Source organism: Loxodonta africana, chromosome 7 (assembly GCF_030014295.1).
Source record: "Loxodonta africana isolate mLoxAfr1 chromosome 7, mLoxAfr1.hap2, whole genome shotgun sequence".
NCBI lineage: Eukaryota > Metazoa > Chordata > Mammalia > Proboscidea > Elephantidae > Loxodonta > Loxodonta africana.
This window is the reverse complement of record NC_087348.1, coordinates 101398276-101418872: the sequence shown is the minus strand read 5'-3', so window position 1 is coordinate 101418872 and position 20597 is coordinate 101398276. Positions and strand designations below refer to the sequence as shown.

The 20597-nt window shown below is 39.2% G+C and overlaps 1 protein-coding gene across 1 annotated transcript in view; it reads right to left on the bottom strand.

The window, feature by feature from the left end:
• The window catches only part of ANKRD42 (ankyrin repeat domain 42), a 79651-nt gene extending 66359 nt beyond the window's left edge, over nt 1–13292 (bottom strand). Inside the window, 4 exon segments of the mRNA XM_064289520.1 lie at nt 426–589; nt 11993–12758; nt 12760–12944; nt 13139–13292. Of these exon segments, the coding sequence (XP_064145590.1) occupies nt 426–589; nt 11993–12758; nt 12760–12944; nt 13139–13292 (1269 nt within the window).
• Nucleotides 13293–20597: the final 7305 nt, after the last annotated feature.

The following is a 20597-nucleotide window of genomic DNA, read 5'->3' as shown; positions in this document are numbered from 1 at the left end:
AGGAAGCACAAATTACCTATGTGGAGTGACCACATGAAAAGGCCCACATGGAGAGGAATTTAGGTGCCCAGCCTACTGTATCAACCACCAGACATCTGAGCAAATAAGAGTTCAGAAGATTCCAACCCCAGCGTTTCAATCTTCCAGCTCAAACCCCAGGCGTCATAAAGCAGAGATAAGTTGTCCCTGTGGTCCAAATTTCTGATCCATTAATGAACATAGATAAATGGTTGTTTTATGTCATTAGGTTTTGACGTAATTTCTTAACGAAGACAAAGTAAACAGAACATCCAAATATTAGACTGATTATTGAAATAAAGAATATTTGTAGTACCTAACATAAAGTCTCAGCTCTGTTTGCTGAATTCACAAAACTCCTATAGCTGTAAAGTTACCTGAATTTAGTAATTCATACTGCTTCTTACCTCCAAGCTTCCAGAATGTGCTGCCCAATGTAAAGGGGTAAATTTATGGACAGCATCAACTTCATTAATGCTGGCTCCATGTTCCACTATTGCTGAAAGCCGCTTTACATCTCCAGCTCGTACTGCATCATGTATGCTACCAAAATGCACCTTCTTCCTGACACCTGTTAAAAAACCAAGTTGCTTAAAATATATTACAGAACTGTGAATAAAACACTAAAGCATTGATTCAACAGAAGCACAAAATCACTTTAGCTTTCCAAATAATTTACTACAAAGCTGACTGTGATTAACATCTTAATCAGACTTCCTGTTTCAGCTCTGACATGTAAAGAGTATGGACGTTGTCACTTCTTGCAAGAAAAACGCTGAACAGAGCAAAAGTCAACAACTTTTCTTGGACTCATCAGAGAATTGAGGTCACATGGCAAACTGTCACCCCAAAATATGCAGAAACAGGAGCATTCAGAGAAATACAGCTGAGTTCAGCTTAGTTGGAACAGAAGCTAATGAAGCCATAAAATTATACCCAAAAAAACCAAACCCACTGCCATCGAGTCAATTCCAACTCACAGCAACCCTATAGGACAGAGTAGAACTGCCCCATAGAATTTCCAAGGAGCACCTGGCAGATTTGAACTGCCAACCTCTTGGTTAACAGCTACAGCACTTAACCACTATCCCACCAGGGTTTCCTAGGAACACTTAAATGGTAATTTTGATGTATTGCTGAGGCTTGAGTTGTACTAGTCTGAGAGTAAGAAATTCCTGGGGCCCACAATCTTAGGTGGCCCTACACTATCATACATTTTACCTCCAGAGACCCCACCAGGTCATCACTTTGAAGAGTGATGAAAAATCACCTCATGTTTTTGACAGAGGAAGGCGAAAAATAATCCTGCGGAAATACACGCAATGCATTCTCAAAAGCTTATTCTCCAGTAAAGACTTTATCAGAAACTTATCTCACATAGGCAGAGGGGCAGTTACCCAACTCCAGCTCCCCCTAGCCTTTCTGTCTCACCTAAGGGAGGGAGAAAAAAAAAAAAAAGGTTACACTTGTGAAGGTCACAGCCCAGGGAAAAATGCCCAGTAAAAGTTCGAGATTTAATCATAGGATTATAGATTTCTTCCCCTCCCCTACACGTTACCACTTCATCAACAAAGCTCCAAGTATAATAACACTGGATTATAACTAAAAGAGCTGCAAGCCTCAGACTCTTTTTAAGAAAGCATTCAGAGGTAAACCTGAAGACAACAGGGGAGATAAAAACAAAGACACTAGACGATACTGAAACCCCTGGCACCTATGGTTACAGCAAACATTACACACAGTCCAACCCTGATTAACATAAAACCTCAATCCCTATTACCCGATATATCATGTTCAGATTTTGCCAAAAAATTACAAGGCATGGTTAAAGGCAGATAAAAATACAGTCTGAAAAGACAAAGCAAGCATCAAAATTAGACTTACATATGAAACAGATTTTGGAATTATCAGACAGAATTTAAAATAACTATAATTAATACATTAGGGGCTTGAATGGAAAAAGTAAATAACATGTAAGAACAGGTGGTGATGTAAGGGAATAGATGGAAACTCTAAAAAAGAATCAAAAGGAAATGCTGTAAAAAAAAAAAGACATTATAAAAGAAATGAAGAATGCCTTTGATGGGTGCATCAACAGAATGAACATGGATGAATACAGAATCAGTGAGCTTGAAGATATGTCAATAGAAACTTCCAAAACTGAAATACAAAGAAAAAGGGAATGAAAAAAACAAAACACAATATCCAAGAACTTGGGATAGTTTCACAAAGTGTAACATATGCATAACTGGAACGTCAGAAGAAGAGAGAGAGAATGGAGCAAAAGAAATATCGGAAATAATAACAGCCAAGAACTTTCCAAAATTAATGACACACACCAAACCAGAGATCCAGGAAGCTCAGAGAATACTAAGCAGGATAAAAAAAAAAAAAAATACACTTAGTAATATCATATTCAAACTGTAAAAACCAAAGACAAAGAGAAAACCTTGAAAGAAACCAGAGGAAACAAACTACCTTACAAAAAAAAAAAAACCGTACAGAGAGAGAAAAAAGAATCATAGTGGGCTTCTCACTATTAATTCTTCTCAAGAACATGCAAGCAAGAAACAAGTGTAGTGAAGTATTTAAGTGCTGAAAGACTAAAACCACTAACCTATAACTTTATTTTCAGCAAAATTATCCTTTAAGAGTGAAAAAAAAAAAACAATTTTTATAGAAACACACACACACAAACAGAGAATTTATCACTGGCAGACCTACCTGCAAAAAATGTTAAAAGAAATTCTTCAGGCAGAAGGAAAATGATGTAAGTCAAAAACACAAATCTACATTTAAAAAAAAAAAGAAAAGCACTAGAAAAGGAATAAACGAAGGTAAAGTAAAATCTTTTTCTTATTCTTAATTGATCTAATAAATATTTGTTTGGTCAAAGTAATAATGTAGTAGTAAGAAGGTACTGTGTGTCAAAAAAAGAAAATTACACACCTATATCCCTCATGAACGTAGACACAAAAATCCTCAACAAAATTCTAGCCAATAGAATTCAACAACATATCAAAAAAAAATCCACCAGAACCAATTGGGATTTATACCAGGTATGCAAGGATGGTTCAATATTAAACAATTAATGTAATCCACCATATAAATAAAACAAAAGACAAAAACCACATGATTTTATCAATTGATGCAGAAAAGGCATTTGACAAAGTCCAATACCCATTCATGATAAAAACTCTTAGTAAAATAGGAATAGAAGGAAAATTCCTCAACATAATAAAGGGCATTTATACAAAGCCAACAGCCAACATCATTCTTAATGGAGGGATTCTAAAAACATTCCCCTTAAGAATGGGAAGCAGGCAAGGATGCCCCTTATCACCGCTCTTATTCAACATTGTGCTGGAGGTCCTAGCCAGAGCAATTAGGCTGTACAAAGAAATAAGAGGCATCCAGATTGGCAAGGAAGAAGTAAAAGTATCTCTGTTTGCAGATGACATGATCTTATACACAGAAAACCCTAAAGAATCCTCAAAAAAAACTACTGAAACTAATAGAAGAGTTCAGCAGAGTATCAGGTTACTAGATACCCAAAATCAGTTGGATTCCTCTACACCAACAAAAAGAACATCAAAGAGGAAATCACCAAATCAATACCATTCACAATAGCCCCCAAGAAGATAAAATACTTAGGAATAAATCTAACCAGAGACGTAAAAGACCTATACAAAGAAAACTACAAGGTACTACTGCAAGAAACCAAAAAGGACCTACATAAGTGGAAAAACATACCTTGCTCATGGATACAAGACTTAACATTGTAAAAATGTCTATTCTACCAAAAGCCATCTATATATACAACGCAATTCTGATCCAAATTCCAATGACATTTTTTAATGAGATGGAGAAACAAATCACCAACTTCATATGGAAGGGAAAGAAGCCCCGGATAAGTAAAGCATTACTGTAAAAGAAGAACAAAGTGGGAGGCCTCACTCTTCCTGATTTTAGAACCTATTATACCACCACAGTAGTTAAAACAGCCTGGTACTGGTACAACAACAGACACATAGACTAATGGAACAGAATTGAGAATCAATATAGAAATCCATCCACATATGAGCAGCTGATATTTGACAAAGGCCCAATGTCAGTTAACTGGGGAACAGATAGTCTTTTTAGCAAATGGTGCTGGCATAACGGGATATCCATTTGCAAAAAAATGAAACAGGACCCATACCTCACACCATGTACAAATACTAACACCAAATGGATCAAAGGCCTAAACATAAAGTCTAAAACGATAAAGATCATGGAAGAAAAAACAGGGACAACATTAGGAGCCCTAATACACAGCATAAACAAAATACAAAACATTACTAAAAATGCTGAAGAAAACCCAGATAACTGGGAGCTCCTAAAAATCAAACACCTATGCTCATCTAAAGACTTCCAAAAGAGTAAAAAGACCACCTACAGACTGGGAAAAAATTTTCAGCTATGACATCTCCGACCAGCGCCTGATCTCTAAAATCTACATGATCCTGCTAAAACTCAACCACAAAAAGACAAACAACCCAATTAAAAAATGGGCAAAGGATATGAACAGACACTTCACCAAAGACATTCAGGCATCTAACAGGTACATGAGGGAATGCTCTCGATCATTAGCCATTAGAGAAACACAAATCAAAGCTACGACAAGATTCCATCTCACTCCAACAAGGCTGGCATTAATCCAAAAACACAAAATAATAAATGTTGGAGAGGCTGTGGAGAGACTGGAACACCCATACACTGCTGGTGGGAATGTCAGATGGTACAACCACTTTGGAAATCGATTTGGCTCTTCCTTAAAAAGCTAGAAATAGAAGTACCATATGACCCAGCAATCCCACTCCTTGGAATATATCCTAGAGAAATAAGAGCCTTTACACAAACAGATATATGTACACCCATGTTTATTGCAGCACTGTTTACAATAGCAAAAAGATGGAAGCAACCAAGGTGCCCAACAATGAATGAATGGATAAATAAATTATGGTGTATTCACACAATGGAATACTATGCATTGATAAAGAACAGTGATGAATCTGTGAAACATTTCATAACATGGAGGAACCTGAAAGACATTATGCTGAATGAAATCAGATGCAAAAGGACAAGTATTGTATAAGACCATTATTAAAAGATCTTGAGAAATAGTTTAAACTAAGAAACACATTCTTTTGTGGTTACGAGAGTGGGGAGGGAAGGAAGATGGGAGAAGGATATTTACTAATTAGATAGTAGATGAGAACTACTTTAGGTGAAGGGAAGGACAACACTTAATACAAGGAAGGTCAGCACAACTGGACTAAACCAAAAGCAAAGACGTTTCCTGAATAAACTGAATGCTTCGAAGGTTAGTGAAGCAGGGGCAGGGGTTTAGGGACCACGGTTTCAGAGGACATTTAAGTCAATTGGCATAATAAAATCTATTAAGAAAACATTCTGCATCCCACTTTGAAGAGTAGCGTCTGGGGTCTTAAATGCTAGCAAGCGGCCATCTAAGATGCATCAATGAGTCTCAACCCATCTGGATCAAAGGAGAATGAAGAACACCAATGACACAAGGTAACAAAGAGCCCAAGAGACAGAAAGGGCTACATGAACCAGAGACTACATTATCCTGAGACCAAAAGATCTAGATGGTGCCCAGACACAACCGATGACTGCCCTGACAGAGAACACAACAGAGAACCCCTGAGGGAGCAGGGGAACAGTGGGATGCAGACCCCAAATTTTCATAAAAAGACCAGACTTAATGGTCTGACTGAGACTAGAAGGACCCCAGCGGTCATGGCCCCCAGACCTTCTGTTGGCCCAGGACAGGAACCGCTCCAGAAGCCAGCTCATCGGACATGGATTGGACTAGATGATAGGTAGGAGAGGGATGCTGGTGAGGAGTGAGCTACTTGGATCAGGTGGACACTTGAGACTGTGTTGGCATCTCCTGCCTGGAGGGGAGATAGGAGGGTAGAGGGGCTTAGAAGCTGGCAAAATGGACACGAAAAGAGAGAGTGGAAGGAAGGAGCAGGCTGTCTCATTGGGGGGAGAGTAATTGGGAGTATGTGACGGCACTGGGTTTTTTTTTTTTTAGCAAGGTGTATATAAGTTTTTATGTGAGAGACTGACTGGATTTGTAAACTTTCACTTAAAGCACAATAAAAATTATTTTAAAAAAGCAAGAATGTATTGTGTGATTATAGCTTACACATAAATGACATAAATGACAGCAATTTCATAAGAGATGGAAGGAATTGGGAATAGGGAAGAATTGGGAACACTCTCTTAGAAGGTACTTCCACTACACATGAAGTGGTATAGTATTATTTAAAAGTAACCTTAGATCAGTTTTAAATGTATATTGCAAACTCTAGGGCAACCACTAAGAAAAAAAAAATTTAAAGAAGTATAATTGATATGCTGAGAAGAGAGAAAATGGAATCATAAAATACTCAAACAGATAGAGACGATAGAGGGTATCATTGAGTTGTACATGTGAAAAACATTGAATTGGCAAATGTATTATATATATTTTTACAACAATTAAAAAAGAAAAAATCAATTAAAAAAAAGAGAAGAAACAAAGAACAAATACAACAAATATAAAACAGTTACAAACATGGTAGATATTATTCAACTATATCGTAATCGCTTTAAATGTGAATGGTCTAAGTATACCAATTAAAAGAGACTGTAACAGTGGATTAAAAAAAAAACAAGACCCAGCCATATGCTATCTACAAGGGGAAAAAAAAAAACCATTGCCTTCGAGTAATTTTCGCCTCATACCAACCCTATAGGACAGTGTAGAACTGACCCATAGGGTTTCCAAGGAGCACCTGGTGCATTTGAACTGCCAACCTTTTAGTTAGCAGCCATAGCTCTTAACCACTACGCCACTAGGGTTTCCTACCTACAAGAAATCCATTTTAAATATAAAGTCACAGATAGATTAAAAGTATAAGCATGGAGAAAGACATACCATGTTGACACCAATAAAAAGAAAGCTTGAGTAGCTGTATTAATTTCAGACAACGCCAACTTCATATGTTATACCCTTCATAGTCTTCTTTATAAAAAGGCATAACATAATGATAAAGGGATCTATTCTTCAAGAAGACATGCACCTAACAACAGAGCATGGAAATAGGTGAGGGTATGACTGAAAGAATTACAGGGAAACTTAGACAAATCCACCATTAGAGCTGGAAACTTCAACATTCTTCTATCAGTAACTGACAGAACAAGCAGGTAGAACATCTGTAACTGAACAGCACTATCAATCAACTTGATCTAATTGACGTTTATACAATCCTTCATCTAATGACAGCAGAATACACAATCTTCTTTTAAGCTTACATGGAACATTCTGGGCCATGAAACACAACTTTACAATTTTAAAAGAACAGAAATCATGCAAAGCGTGCTCTGAGACCACAACGCAATTAAACTAGAAATCCATAACAGATAGCTGGAAAAAATCCAAAATATTTGGAGATTAAACAACACGTTTTAAAATAGCACATGGGATAAACAAGAAGTCTCAAGAGAAATTTTTAAAAATTTCAGACTAAATGAAAATGAAAACAAATCTTATCAAAATCTGTGGGACACAACATTTTAATCAGAATATGCCATCCCTCTGCTCAAAACCCTCTAATAACTTCCCATCCAGCAGCATCACTAGGGCTGGTGTCACTGTGTGTGGATATTCACAGTGTCATCCCCCCGTGGACCTCTTCCTTTATCAAACCATACAGAATCTTTAGTAATGTTTATCACCAATTTTAATCATAGAATAATATCTGATATAGTTATAAATTGCTTAAATGTACCATTTCTTAGATTATATGAATACTAACAACAGAATTGTTTTGTAAAATCTTTCTACATTGAATTACATTATTAGTTCCAACATTATTAGCAACTGAGCGGAATCCTCTTTTTAATTTTTTTCCTTCTTTTCCTTTAATTACTACCTCAATCTCAAAAGAGTTATTGATATAACTTTTCGCATATTAACTTTACAAATACTAATTACTACAATATTTAACTACAATATTGTAGCTAAAACACCGGAAATTTTGACAAAATTAGCAACTTAAAAACACTAGCAGCAATGAAAACAACAGTGCATGCTTGTAGTGGGTGCAGATGAAACCACGTGATTCGAAGCATCACTGTAATTGGGTAATAATGACAGCTCTGACTAGAAGGTTCAAAAACTAAATTAGCATAGAGTTTTAGCCTTGTAGGTATACATGTAAGCTGGGCCAGAAAAAATGTTTCTTTTGTTGTAACTAACTACAGGAATATTTTTATAAAAAAACAATAAATTTCTGCTGAAACCCTGCACAAATATTTTATGGACAGTCATTTTGGCGCAAAGCCCTCTGACAGAGTCACCTGGTGCGGTTTGCTCCCCCCACAATGCCTTAGAGACGCCACTGTTCCCATCTCATTCAGAGTCAAAGTCAAAGTCATTACAATGGCCTAAAAAGGATCTGGTCGCCTTCCTCAAACTTCTCTCAACTTATCTCCTTCCGCAACTCCCTCACTGACTCTACTCCATCCATAGTGGCCTCCTTGCTATTCCTTAAATTGAAGAGGTATGTTCCCACTTCAGGGTACTGTACTTGCTATTCCCCTGTCTGGAATGTCCCCAGACATCTGTAAGTTTCACTCCTTCCCTTCTTTAGATCTTTATTCACATATTAACTTTTCAGTAAGGAATTCCCTGATCTCTTCCTTTGTCCCAACACTCTCTTATCCCCTTTCTCTGCTTTATTTTTCCTGCACAACACTTATCATATTACTTTCTTACTATATTTTACTTATGTATTGTTATCATTATCTGTATCTCTCCACTAAAATTAAATACCTAAGAGGGAAGGGATTTTTTTGGCTCTTTTGTTCACTGCTAAAACTCTACTGCCTAGAATAATATTTGGTACATAGTAGGTGTCATGGGATGAATTGAGTCCCCAAAAAAGATATGTTCAAGTCGTAGCTCCCCGTACCTGTGATTGTGACCTTATTTGGAAAGAGGGTCTTTGCAGATATAGTTAGTTAAGTTAATGTGAAGTCATCCTGGAGTACCAAAACCTGTTGCCGTCGATTCCAACTCATAGCGACCCTACAGGACAGAGTAGAACTAACCCATAGGGTTCCCAAGGCTATAATCTTTACGGAAGCAGACTGCCACATCTTTCTGCCACGGAGCAGCTGGTGGGTTCAAACTGCCAACCTTTCAGTTAGTAGCCAACTGCTTTAACCACTGCACCACCAGGACTCCTAGTGTCCGTATGAGAAGAAAAGAGACACAGAGGGAAGATGGCCATGGGAAGATGGAGGAAGAGATTGGAGTCATATGGCCACAAACCAAGGAACACCTTGGGCTATCAGAAGCTGGAAGAGGCAAGGAAGAATCTTCCTCTAGAGCCTTCAGAGAGCATGGCTCTGCCGACACCCTGAATTTGAACTTCTAACCTCCAGAAATGTGAAAGAATAAACTTCTGTTGTTATAAGTCGTCCACTGTCTTAGGCTGGGTTCTCAGAGAAGCAAAACCAGTAAAGCGTATAAATACATAGAGAGAGAATTTTATCAAGGAAATGGCTCATGCAGTTGTACAGGCTGTAACGTCCCAAGTCCATGGGTCAGGATAGAGGCTTCTCCTGATTCACGTAGCCACAGGGGCTGGTGAACCCAGGATGGGCAGGTCTGAGAGCAGGGCTTTTGCTCACAGACTGTGAAGACTGACAAATCCCAGATCGGCAGGCAAGATGGCAGGAAAGCTGCTAGCTCAAGTCCCAAGAACCAGAGGTCAGACGAACAGGAGCCAGCTGCAGGATCCAGAACAGCAAAAGCCCCAGAGCCCTGCCAGAACACCCGCCCACACTCAGTGCAGGCCACACACCTCAGGAAACTCCCCCTCAATCAACTGGCTACTCACAGCAGATCCCATCATGGGTGCAATCACACATCAAATCCCAACTGGGAAGTGACCACAACATCACACTACTGCCAAAACACTGAGAATCACGGTCCGGCCAAGCTGACACACAATCATTACCATCACATCCACCTTGTTGTAATTTGTTATGGCAGCCCTGGGAAATTAATACAGTAGGTGATCAATAAATACCGGCTGAATGAATGAATGAAGAAAAGAACCTATCACAAAGTCAAAGTTAGTGAAACCTGTTATTTAATTTATTCAACTAGTATTTACTAAGTAGATGCCATAGGCCAGGCACTTTGGCAGGCTTTGGGGGATATATAGTCTCTACACTCAGCAAGCATACAATTCTAAACCAAACCAAATCCGCTGCTGTCAAGTCAATTTTCGACTCATAGCGACACTACAGGACAGAGTAGAACTGCCCCATAGAGTTTCCAAGGACTGCCTGGTAGATTCAAACTGCCAACCTTTTGGTTCGCAGCCAGAGCACTTAACCACTATGCCAGCAGAGTTTCCATATGATTCTAGTGGTATCAAATTAGGTTACAGCTATAGCTGATGTATATAATGTATCAATACATGTATTTTTTTTTATTTTTGTAACTCATCCTACACTAAGAAAGGAATGACAGGTCACACTTTTTAGTTCATACACTCTAATGTTTTATATCTTATAATTTAATGTTTCAAACATCAAGAGTGCATTATCAGGCTTACTGTACTGTGAAATACTTCAGTGTGCACTGTGACCCAGATGGCAATAAAGGTTTATAAGCATGAACTGACAACTGTTGGAAGCAGGAAGAATAAGTTCAATCGAAGTATTTCCCCAAAAAAAGCAAGCAAACAAAAAAGGCATGATTCCTGATCTCAAGAATCCCATAATTCTATTTGGAAAACGACTCTCCAACACTTCTAGACCATAATCTACAGAAACTTGTACTACTATTTATGTATATGTTCTCTCTCTACAACCAGAGTGTTAATTTCTCAAGGGCTGGAATCCTATCTTACACTGGAATCCTATTGTACTTGAACCTTTAGCAAAACACTATACATTTACTCAGTCATCCTTTCCGAGCATCTACCACATGCCAGGCACTATGATTACAGGGTGATAATGGGATGACTCCAAGGTTTCTGGCTTAGTCACCTGAGTGGATTCCAGTGCCATTAATTGAGACAGAGAACACTGAAGAACAAAAAGGATATATGGATACGAAATTACATTTTGGACATGTTGCATTGTAGACATGAGTCTGCACCTCAGAGAGTACATCTAGAGTTCAGATTTCAGTGTTAGGAAGCTTTTTCTAAACCCCATTCTCACTCTGCACTGGAACCAATAGCACTGTGCTCTTCTCTATAATACTCATTACACTAATCATTATTTGCTCCATACTTGTTTTTCCCACTACAAGGTAAAAACTGTGTCTGTCTTCTTAAGACGTAGCACATAGTAGGCGCTCATTAAACATATATAGGATGTTTGAATGAATAACATAGATGTAGGGGTTAGTAGGGTTGAAGCCATAGCACATGACAAGAAAAAGAGGGCTAGTTAGTGATGGCACTATAGAGGAAAAAACCAACAATTTGCGGAGGAAAAAAAAAAACACCAAACCCATTACGGAGGGTTGATTCCGACTCATAGATGGAATAACTCAAGCAAAGGAAGCAGAGATCCAATAGAGCAGAAGGAAGAAAGCCTAATGTTGTGATCTCTACAGGCTCAAATGCTGCGGAGAAACCAAGTAAGAACTTAAAAGGGTCCATAAGATTTAACAAGAGTTGATGTCAAATCTGGGCAAAAAGACTCAGAGGAGTGGTGGAGATGGAAAGAAAGAGAGGAAAGCCTAAATGAAGGAGGATAGGGGATGGATGTGGAGCTTTGGGGGTACACTGAGAATAGGTCAAGGAGGAGAAATCAGGAGGAAGAGAAAGGGAAATGCTGAAGAGAGAAAAGGAGTGTGTGCAAGGGCCCACGAGGTAGGCTCACTCACCCGGGTTTGCAGTCATCGGAGAGGAGCTGGAGGGGCCTGAATCAGACACCCCGGGCATGGTGCAACCCCCTGGGCTCTGGGGAGGAGGTGAATCTAGGCCCCTGCTGCTGCAGCGGTCTTCACTTGCTCTCACCCACGAGCCACTGGAGTGGCAGCGGCCATCTCCGTCGTCGTCGCCGCGTGGACCGGGCCCGCGGTCCTCTCCTGCTCTCTCCCAGGAGCACCTGTGGTGGGAACTTTCGTCTTCACTTTCTCTCTCCCAGGAACGACTGAGGCGGCGACCGAAGTCTTCGCCTATGGTCACCACCGAGTCGCTAGCCGCATAGCTACGGTCTTCGCTTATTCCTTCCCAAGAGCTACCGAGGCTGGGGCCGGCATCAACACTCCCTGCCTCCCAAGAGCCACTGAGACGGCGGCTGTGGTCGTCGCTGACTGACTCCCCAGAGTCGCTGGTTCGGGGGCTCTGGGCTTCACTCACTTCCTTCCAAGTACCGCTGAGGCGGAGGCCGCGGTCTTCTCTCACTGTTCCCACCGAGTCGCTAGTTTGATAGTCGCGGACTTGACTTACTCTTAAATTCACGTCGCTGCTGCGGAAGTCCGGATTTTCTCTCTCTCTCTCCCGAGAGCTGCTGTGGTGGCGGCCACTCTCTCTCCTAACTGTCTCCCGAGAGACACTGCGGCGGTGCCCCAGGTCTTCACTTACTCTTCCCGCGCAGGCCCTGCGGCGGTGCTCGCCGTCTTTACTGATCCTTTCCCTGTCTTTCTCCTGACTTGCCACCGCGACGGCCGTGCCGGTCGGGTATCCTCCTCACGTGGTGGCTCGTGCAGCGGCCGCCGTCTTCGTTTGATACTCCCCGCAAGTCGGTGCGGCCGCGACGGCCGCCGTGGGTTCGAAGCGTCTCCTCCAAGTTGCTTTCACGCGTCCCGACTCCGGCGGTGCAGGAGCCGTCGCCTTGGAAACGAGTAAACTACCGGCGTGCTGTGGTCATTTCCAGGTCCTTACGCCTCACGTCACTTCCGGCTTTCCTGACTGAACCTTTTTAAGCTTACACCCCTGGAGAAGTCGGGTGGTGACATCGACCGGTTTTCCGTGATATTCTTATCGGTTTCACACCCAAATTAGCTAGGCCCAGTCTCTGTAAGCGCCTGGCATCGATCGCGCCCTCCACGGCTCAGCGACCCAGGTGAAGGCCCCAGGACTGCATTCTGCGTAGGTGACCTGGGGCGCGGGCCGGGCGGGGCTTTTCCCCTTTTCGTCCTTGGTGGACTGAGTATAATTTTTCAGTGCTGGATGAAACATTGGAGAATATCTATTCTTACCCTGTCATTTAACAAGTATGGACACAGACCAAAAGAAGAAGTTAGCAACTGCAGCCGCTGCTGTCCTTAAAAAAAAAAAAAAAAAAATTTACTGAGTGCTTATTAGTGCCAGGCTTGTTATTTAATTCTTAAAATAATTTTGCAAGGTAGGTGTTATTCTCATTTTACATGTAAGGAGACTCAAGGTATCAGTAATTTGTCCAAGGCCAAACAGCAGGTAAGTGGTAGAGCCAGACTAAAAACACAGGTCTGTAGTTCAAAGACTGCTAAGGTCTCTTGACTGCAGATTCACAGTTCCTTTAGTGCAGCATGTTTGTTTACTTTCTTCAGTTTAGTCCAGATCTTATTCTCCAGCCCTCTTGATTAACATGTATTCCTATATTCACTATATATAGTAAACATATAGTTCAGGCTTCTTGTCAGCAGCTGAGAATACATAAATTAATCAGAATTCTCCGTTCCCCAAGGGCATCACCCACCTTGATTCCCCTTCTCAACCTGTGTTTTCCATCCTTATTGCCTTGGCACACATATCTTCTCCTGCTGAAATCATACAGTATGTTTTCACATTTCTATATGGCTTTGTAAATGCTCTTTCTCCTATCAGGAAGCTACTCTGTGGCCTGTACACACTTTTGGGGAATTCCCCTGATCTTCCTTTCCTCCCTGAGGTCCAATAAATGGCCCTTTAACTTGGATTGCCTTTTATAATATTAATAATAATAACTGGCATTTATTGAGTTTATATGATTGGCCTGGCCCTGTACTAAGTGCTTTATATTAGTTTTCTTATTTGATCCTTATAACTTGCCAGGATAGGTGTTGTTTTTTTTTTGTTTTTTACAGATAGAGAAATAAGGCACAAAAGTTAATTGTCTACTTACAGTACTAAGTACTTGAATTAGGATTCCCCCCTAGGCTTTGATTTTACTTCATACGCTCGTCAAAGTCTTTGAATTCCCACAGCCTTGCTAGACCTCTCATCACATTGTATTGCAGTTACCTACTTAACAGCTGTTCCTCCTATTCCTCACCCCATGGACTCTGAGCTTCTGGAAGGTAGCTCGTATTCTTGGCATTCCTGACATCAAGGGAGTGGGCATTGATTGGCTGTTGGTCAGGTGGATGAGCTGATAGGTAGGTTAAGAGTAAAATTTTTTCAGAATGGAGAGGAAACTTAGAATTAGTCAGGCTGATGTCATTTTTAGAGATGATCAGTGGAAGCCTTTTGTCTTAACAGACATCTATTGAGTGATTAATGTGGGCCAATTTCTATGCTAAGTGATTTGCAATTAGTGTCAAACTTAATATGTGTTATTGTTTCTGTTTTTACAGATGAAGAAACAGCTCAGATTTGGTCAAGATCTCAGAGTGGGAAATTGGAACCCACTTGCAACTGACTAAATTAATATGGTGCTTGTAGCCACTTATATAATAATGATAAAAGCTTTATTTCTTGCTTCGCTATGTGGAGTGGATAAACTCACCACGGGACTAAAGCAGTGCACGACAGGCCCTTAAAGAATATACAGCTGGCAGGGAGGACCAGAAAAGGGGACATAAATAGGTAGTTGAGAAGCAGAAACTCTAAAATCTCCAAAATAAAAGAAATTAATGAAATAGAAAATAAAATTGATCAAAGTAGTAGCTGATATTTGAAAAGAACAATAGAATAGACACGCAGAAAATCTGAGAAAGAATAGAGGAGAGAATATTGGAAACAAAGGGGACTTGTTACAGATATGATGGAGACTTTGAAAATCAGAATTGAATTAATTATTATGTATAACCCTACACAGATAATTTTGAAAATCAACTTAGACAATTTTCTAGGGAAGTATAAATTTCAAAAAATTGGCACAAAAGTTAGAAAACCTTAACAAGCTAATAATCATAAAAGAATCTGTCCCCCACAAAAGTCACCAGGAACAAAGTATAGAAAAGAATGGAGTGCTTCCCAACTATGAGGCTAGTATAACCCTAACAGACTCTAAACAAGGATAGTGAATTAAGTAAAAAGCCTATAGCTATCTCGTGATTGTACATGTAAAAATCCTAAGTAAAATATGAATGAAGCCAGCAGTGTGTTATGATAATATGTCATGCTAAGTTGGGTTTAGCCTACCAATACAGGATAGGCCAATATTAGACAATATAGTAATGAAAATTTGCTACATTAACAGATAAAGGAGAAAAACTATGACCTTAGCTGTTGCTGAAAAAGTAATTGAAAAATTAGCATCTATTACTGATTCAAAAAGAAGAAAAAAAGCTCATATTAAGCAAGTAATGAACGGAAACTTTCTTAACTGGGTGAAGGCTATCAACTAGAAATACGTAGTGTACTTAATGTCATGGTCCAGGGTATGCTTTCGTTCCTACAATTCAGAATCGTGGACCCAGTGTAATAAGGTAAATGAGGTATGAAATTGGACAAATGATATCATTGTTTACCTGGAAAGTCTAATAACTATAAAACATTAAAATTATAACTAGTATAGAGTTTGGTGAAATGGTAAGCTTTCAGAGCAACATCCAGAATTAAGATTTCGTATTAACTAGAAATAATCATCAAATGTAAAGGAAGAGCTCATGAAAGATCTTATTCACATTAGCAGCAAACCGTATGAAATATTCTAGGAATAAACCTATCAAGAAATGGGCAAAACCTACATGAAAAAGATACATAAAATTTTATTGATAGACATTACAGAAGAGCTGAATAAATGGAAAGACATTATGTCCCTACATGAGTACACTCAGTATTTTAAAGATATGATTCTCGAAATAGAAGTTTGTTGTATTTCTAATCAAAATTTCAATGGAATTTTTAGTAATTGCAAGATGATTTTAAAGTTCTGAATAGTAAATGTACAAGATTAACCAAAATGTTTTTGAAAAGAATGAGGGTGAGCTTATCCAAATAAGTATTGGAACTATAAAGCTAGAGGATTTGAAACAGGGACATAGGAGCAGGATTAGACAAACAAGATTACTGGAACAGACTAGAATCCAGAATATCTGTACCCATCGAGTCAATTCCTACTCACAGCGACCCTGTAGGACAGAGTAGACCTGCCCCCATAACGTTTCCAAGGAGAGCCGAGCAGATTCGAATACTGACCTTTTGGTTAGCAGCCAAAGCACTTAACCACTATACCACCAGGATAGCTCCAGGCATGTGTTTATGATAGAGGTGGCATTTCAGATAGGTGGGAAAGAAAATGATATGCTCTTTCATATTATACAAAAATTGATTTCAAAAGAAAGAGTAACATGAGTATAAAGTACTAGATAAAAAATTTGTTTCATAATCTTAGGAAGGCCTTCCTAAGCAAGACAAGTACCAGAAGCCAGAGAGAGAGATTTATGTAAAACTATATAAATATATAAAAGACTACAGGATACATCACCAAAAAGTTGAGACTAGGAAAGAATAAATGCAATGTGTATGGTATAAGTGATTAATCTATATTATGTAGAAAAAAATTATAAATGAGAAAGGGTAACTCAATAGAAAAGAAAAAATGAGCAAAGAATGTGATAAATACACCAAGAACGAATTAACCAAGGAAAGGTTGTTCAACCTCACAAGTATTTAGAGAAATCTAAAACAGTGAAAGACTTCTGTTTACCCATCACAATGGAAGAAACCAAAAGATTATGGCTAATGACTATCAGAAGGGGATAGGTAAATAGTCACGATGATGACCCTGCTGTTGGAAGACTTCAGTTGACCATGAAGGGCAGTTCGACACTCAGATTTTAAATTCATATTAACCTTGAACCAGCAACTACCCAGTTCTAAAATCTTTCAGATAACTTGCTCAGATGTTTGTACTAAGATAGTCATTACAACACTTTGGGAAAAAACTTGAATATCCATCATAAAAGAATGGCTAAGTTATGCTACATTCATAATATGAAATATTACAGTGGTAAAATGCACTAACATGGAAAGAGTAGTAAAAGAGAGCAAATGAAAAAAATGCAGAACAATACTTCGGTGATCACATTTAATCTTTTTAATTCTTTGTAAGCAAAAGTAAATGGCACTGTCACATAAAGTAAAAGTTTTAAGAAGGAGACTCTGGGCCAGGAGACATTTAGAGGCTAAGAAAAGCGTGTTGGTTTTGGATAATAGGAAAGCAATTTGAACAAAGTAGTCAAGAGTCAAAAACCAATTGCACAGGATTTCAAGGTAAGCAAAGGACATGAAGGAAGTTTCCTGCTTGAAACAAGGTTCAGAACACATTGTTTGCATTCTCCATGCCAAAAGTGGGCATCTCTGCATTCCAGATAATCAGAACCCTTTGCTAGTAGAAGTCTTATGGTTCCAATTAGTATGAGTAGCTAAAGTCCACCTCTACCTGGGTTTTTCCAAGCTTGGTTGATAAAGCAGGCTGTTCCTGTAGTCAGTTCTTGAAATCTTGTTCCAGAGGAGGGAGCAGAGCTAACTAACCCCAGGCCAAAAATGGAATGGAGTTTTGGTAAATCATCTCTACTCTTTTCTGCCCATGTATCCTCTTCTCTCGTTTCCCAGACATTCTCCCTTGGGTGCCCCTCCCAAACCCTCACTGAGGTGCTTCGTGATTAGCTCACTTTTCCGTGCCTGTCTAACAAAGTGCTCATTATCTCAGGTTGCTGACTCCACATAATGATTACGAGAAACTTTCCACTCCTGCAGTTGAAGTTCAGGCCTTTCTTGTCTGGACAATAGCCTGGTTTTCCATTTCTGTCTCCAGTTTACCTCCCCTTTTTTGCTGCCATAGAGTCAATTCCAACTAGGGAAAACCCTGGTTGGAGGTTGAGTCCGCCCAAAGGCACCTTGGAAGAAAGGCCTAGCAATCTGCTTCCAGAACAATCAACCATTGAAAACCTTAGGGAGCACAGTTCTACTGTGATGCACATGGACTCTCCACCTCCCCTTTAATCCTAACTAAATCTTTGTAGATCTTTCTACTCACACGCGTGGTTACCATGCCTCTTTAGATCACCCTGAATATTTTGTATAAATCTCTTTTACAGCACTTACTAAGTGCTGAATAGGCTATAGAAAAAGCCAGACAGAAAAACATAACTAGAATATTGTTAGTTGCTGTCAAGTTGATTCCGACTCATGGAGACCCCATGTGTTGAGAGTAGAACTGCTCCATAGGGTTTTCTTGGCTTTAATCTTTACCAGGCCTTACTTCCACAGTATTCCTTGGTGAGACTGAACCACCAACCTTTAGGTTAGCAGTCGAGTACAAACCGTTTGCACCACGCAGGCACCTACCTAAAAAAACCAAAACCAAACCCACTGCTGTTGAGTCAATTCTGAGTCATAGCTACCCTACAGGACAGAGGAGAACTGCCACAGAGGGTTTCCAAGGAGCGCGTGGCAGATTTGAACTGCTGACCTTTTGGTTAGCAGCTGTAGCTCTTAAACACTACACCACCAGGGTTTCCAGGGACCTACCTAGAATATAGAATTTTCTATTTTAGATAAAGCTATTAAATGAGAAATTTTAATGTATAATTAGGTGCTTTTCTCAAAACTTTTTAAAACTTTTAGCTGAATTACAGTGTAATTGCTTTCTAGTATTTTCTAAAACAGTTTGAAGTTTTAAGTAGGAAGATTGTTAAAATCAATATTAATTAGTTCACTGATGCATGACACAGGAAATGCATCACACAATGCTCCTTTTATTTGTTCTCACAAACTTCAAGGCTTAATTCAAAAGACAGTGTTCCATCTTCCCTGAGACTCCACCTTTTCTCGCTGCACTTTCCAGCTTAGATTACTGGTTCTTTGCTCCCCAGTGCTGTGTTGACTATTACTTTTTCATCTTCCTTTGAGGCTAAAATCCAATGTTCTTGATTTCTAAATTAGTTGTCAAGGCTTGGTATCCCTTAGAATGAACTGTGAAGCTTCCTTAAAATGTTAGAGGTGCACTTCAGACCTGAAAATACCTGAATAAAAATCTACTAGGTGAGGAATCGTGTTCATTCACTCTAAATGATTATAATGCATAGCCAAATTTGGGAACCTCAAATCATTATCCACATTTAGCCTTCTACCTCTAAGAGAAAATCAAAATAGAACCCTCAATCCCTCCCCCCAGTTCCAGCTGTAAATACCAGTGACCATCTCAGAAAAAGCAGTCTTCCATTCCAAGCGTAATTCCTCTTGGGCTATTGGTATCCTTTTCCGACTCTGAGATCTCTGCACTGAGCTCCTTTTAACATACAAGCTAATGCCTTTTCTATTTGTCTCATTATATCTACAAATTTAATCTCTACAAGTGAATTTCACACAAGAGCAGCTCTTACTATATTTCATTACCTCACCCGCATTGTTATTGCAACTGGTGTTGACACCCATTCAACTAAAACTTCTCAGGCCAACAGTGGTATTTCGCAGTTCTTAATGGAATTATTTTTTATTATATGCTTTAAGGGAATCATATTTTGTTTACTAATAATTTGAATTTTTTTCCCTTTACTGGTTTTCCAGTAGTGCTTTTCATACTTCAATAGTTCTTCTTTCTTACCTTCCCACCCACCAGTCTTTGTTTATTCCCTAGGGAATTGTCCTCAGCTGTCTTCTCCCTATGCACACGTTTAGGTTTGAATATCACCTTTGAATGTCACATACTTGTAAGCATTTGGTAAGAGCTGTGGATTGTCTCCCAGAAAAAATGCATAACAGGAAATTTTGCCTGTTTCTGGATTTACAGACCCCAGTATTTTTCCACAGAAAATGTTCATCTGTATTCACAAGTCCAGCTATTATATAGTCTGTTTATTACTCCCAAATCCAGTGAACACTTACCAGTTTTCTTACTTGAACTCTGCAGTATTTGATAATCTAAAATTTTATCCACATAATCCTTAAAAAAAAAAAAAGCCTCTTACAGATGTCAGTCACTTCTGTTTAAAATTTTTAGTGGCTCCCATGGTTATCAGGGTAATGCAAACTTCTTCACATGACCAAGAAACCTCTTCATAATATCTTACTCAAAATTACTGGGTTTTGTCCATATAAAGAATAATTTTTGAAAACAAAGTGTTTTCAAGCCTTTGTATTTGCTGTTCATTCTCCCTAGATATCCTTCCCAAAACTATGGACTTGGTACTCAATAGTTATCATCCTCTGTAAAATTAGTCCATCTCCAAGCAGTTTGGCATACCCATTTCCTAGCATTCATCTTAGAGTATCTTTTATTTTTCCTATTACTGCAGAAATAGTGTGGGATAAAATGAGGCAAAAAAAAAAAAAAAAACCCCAGTGCCATGGAGT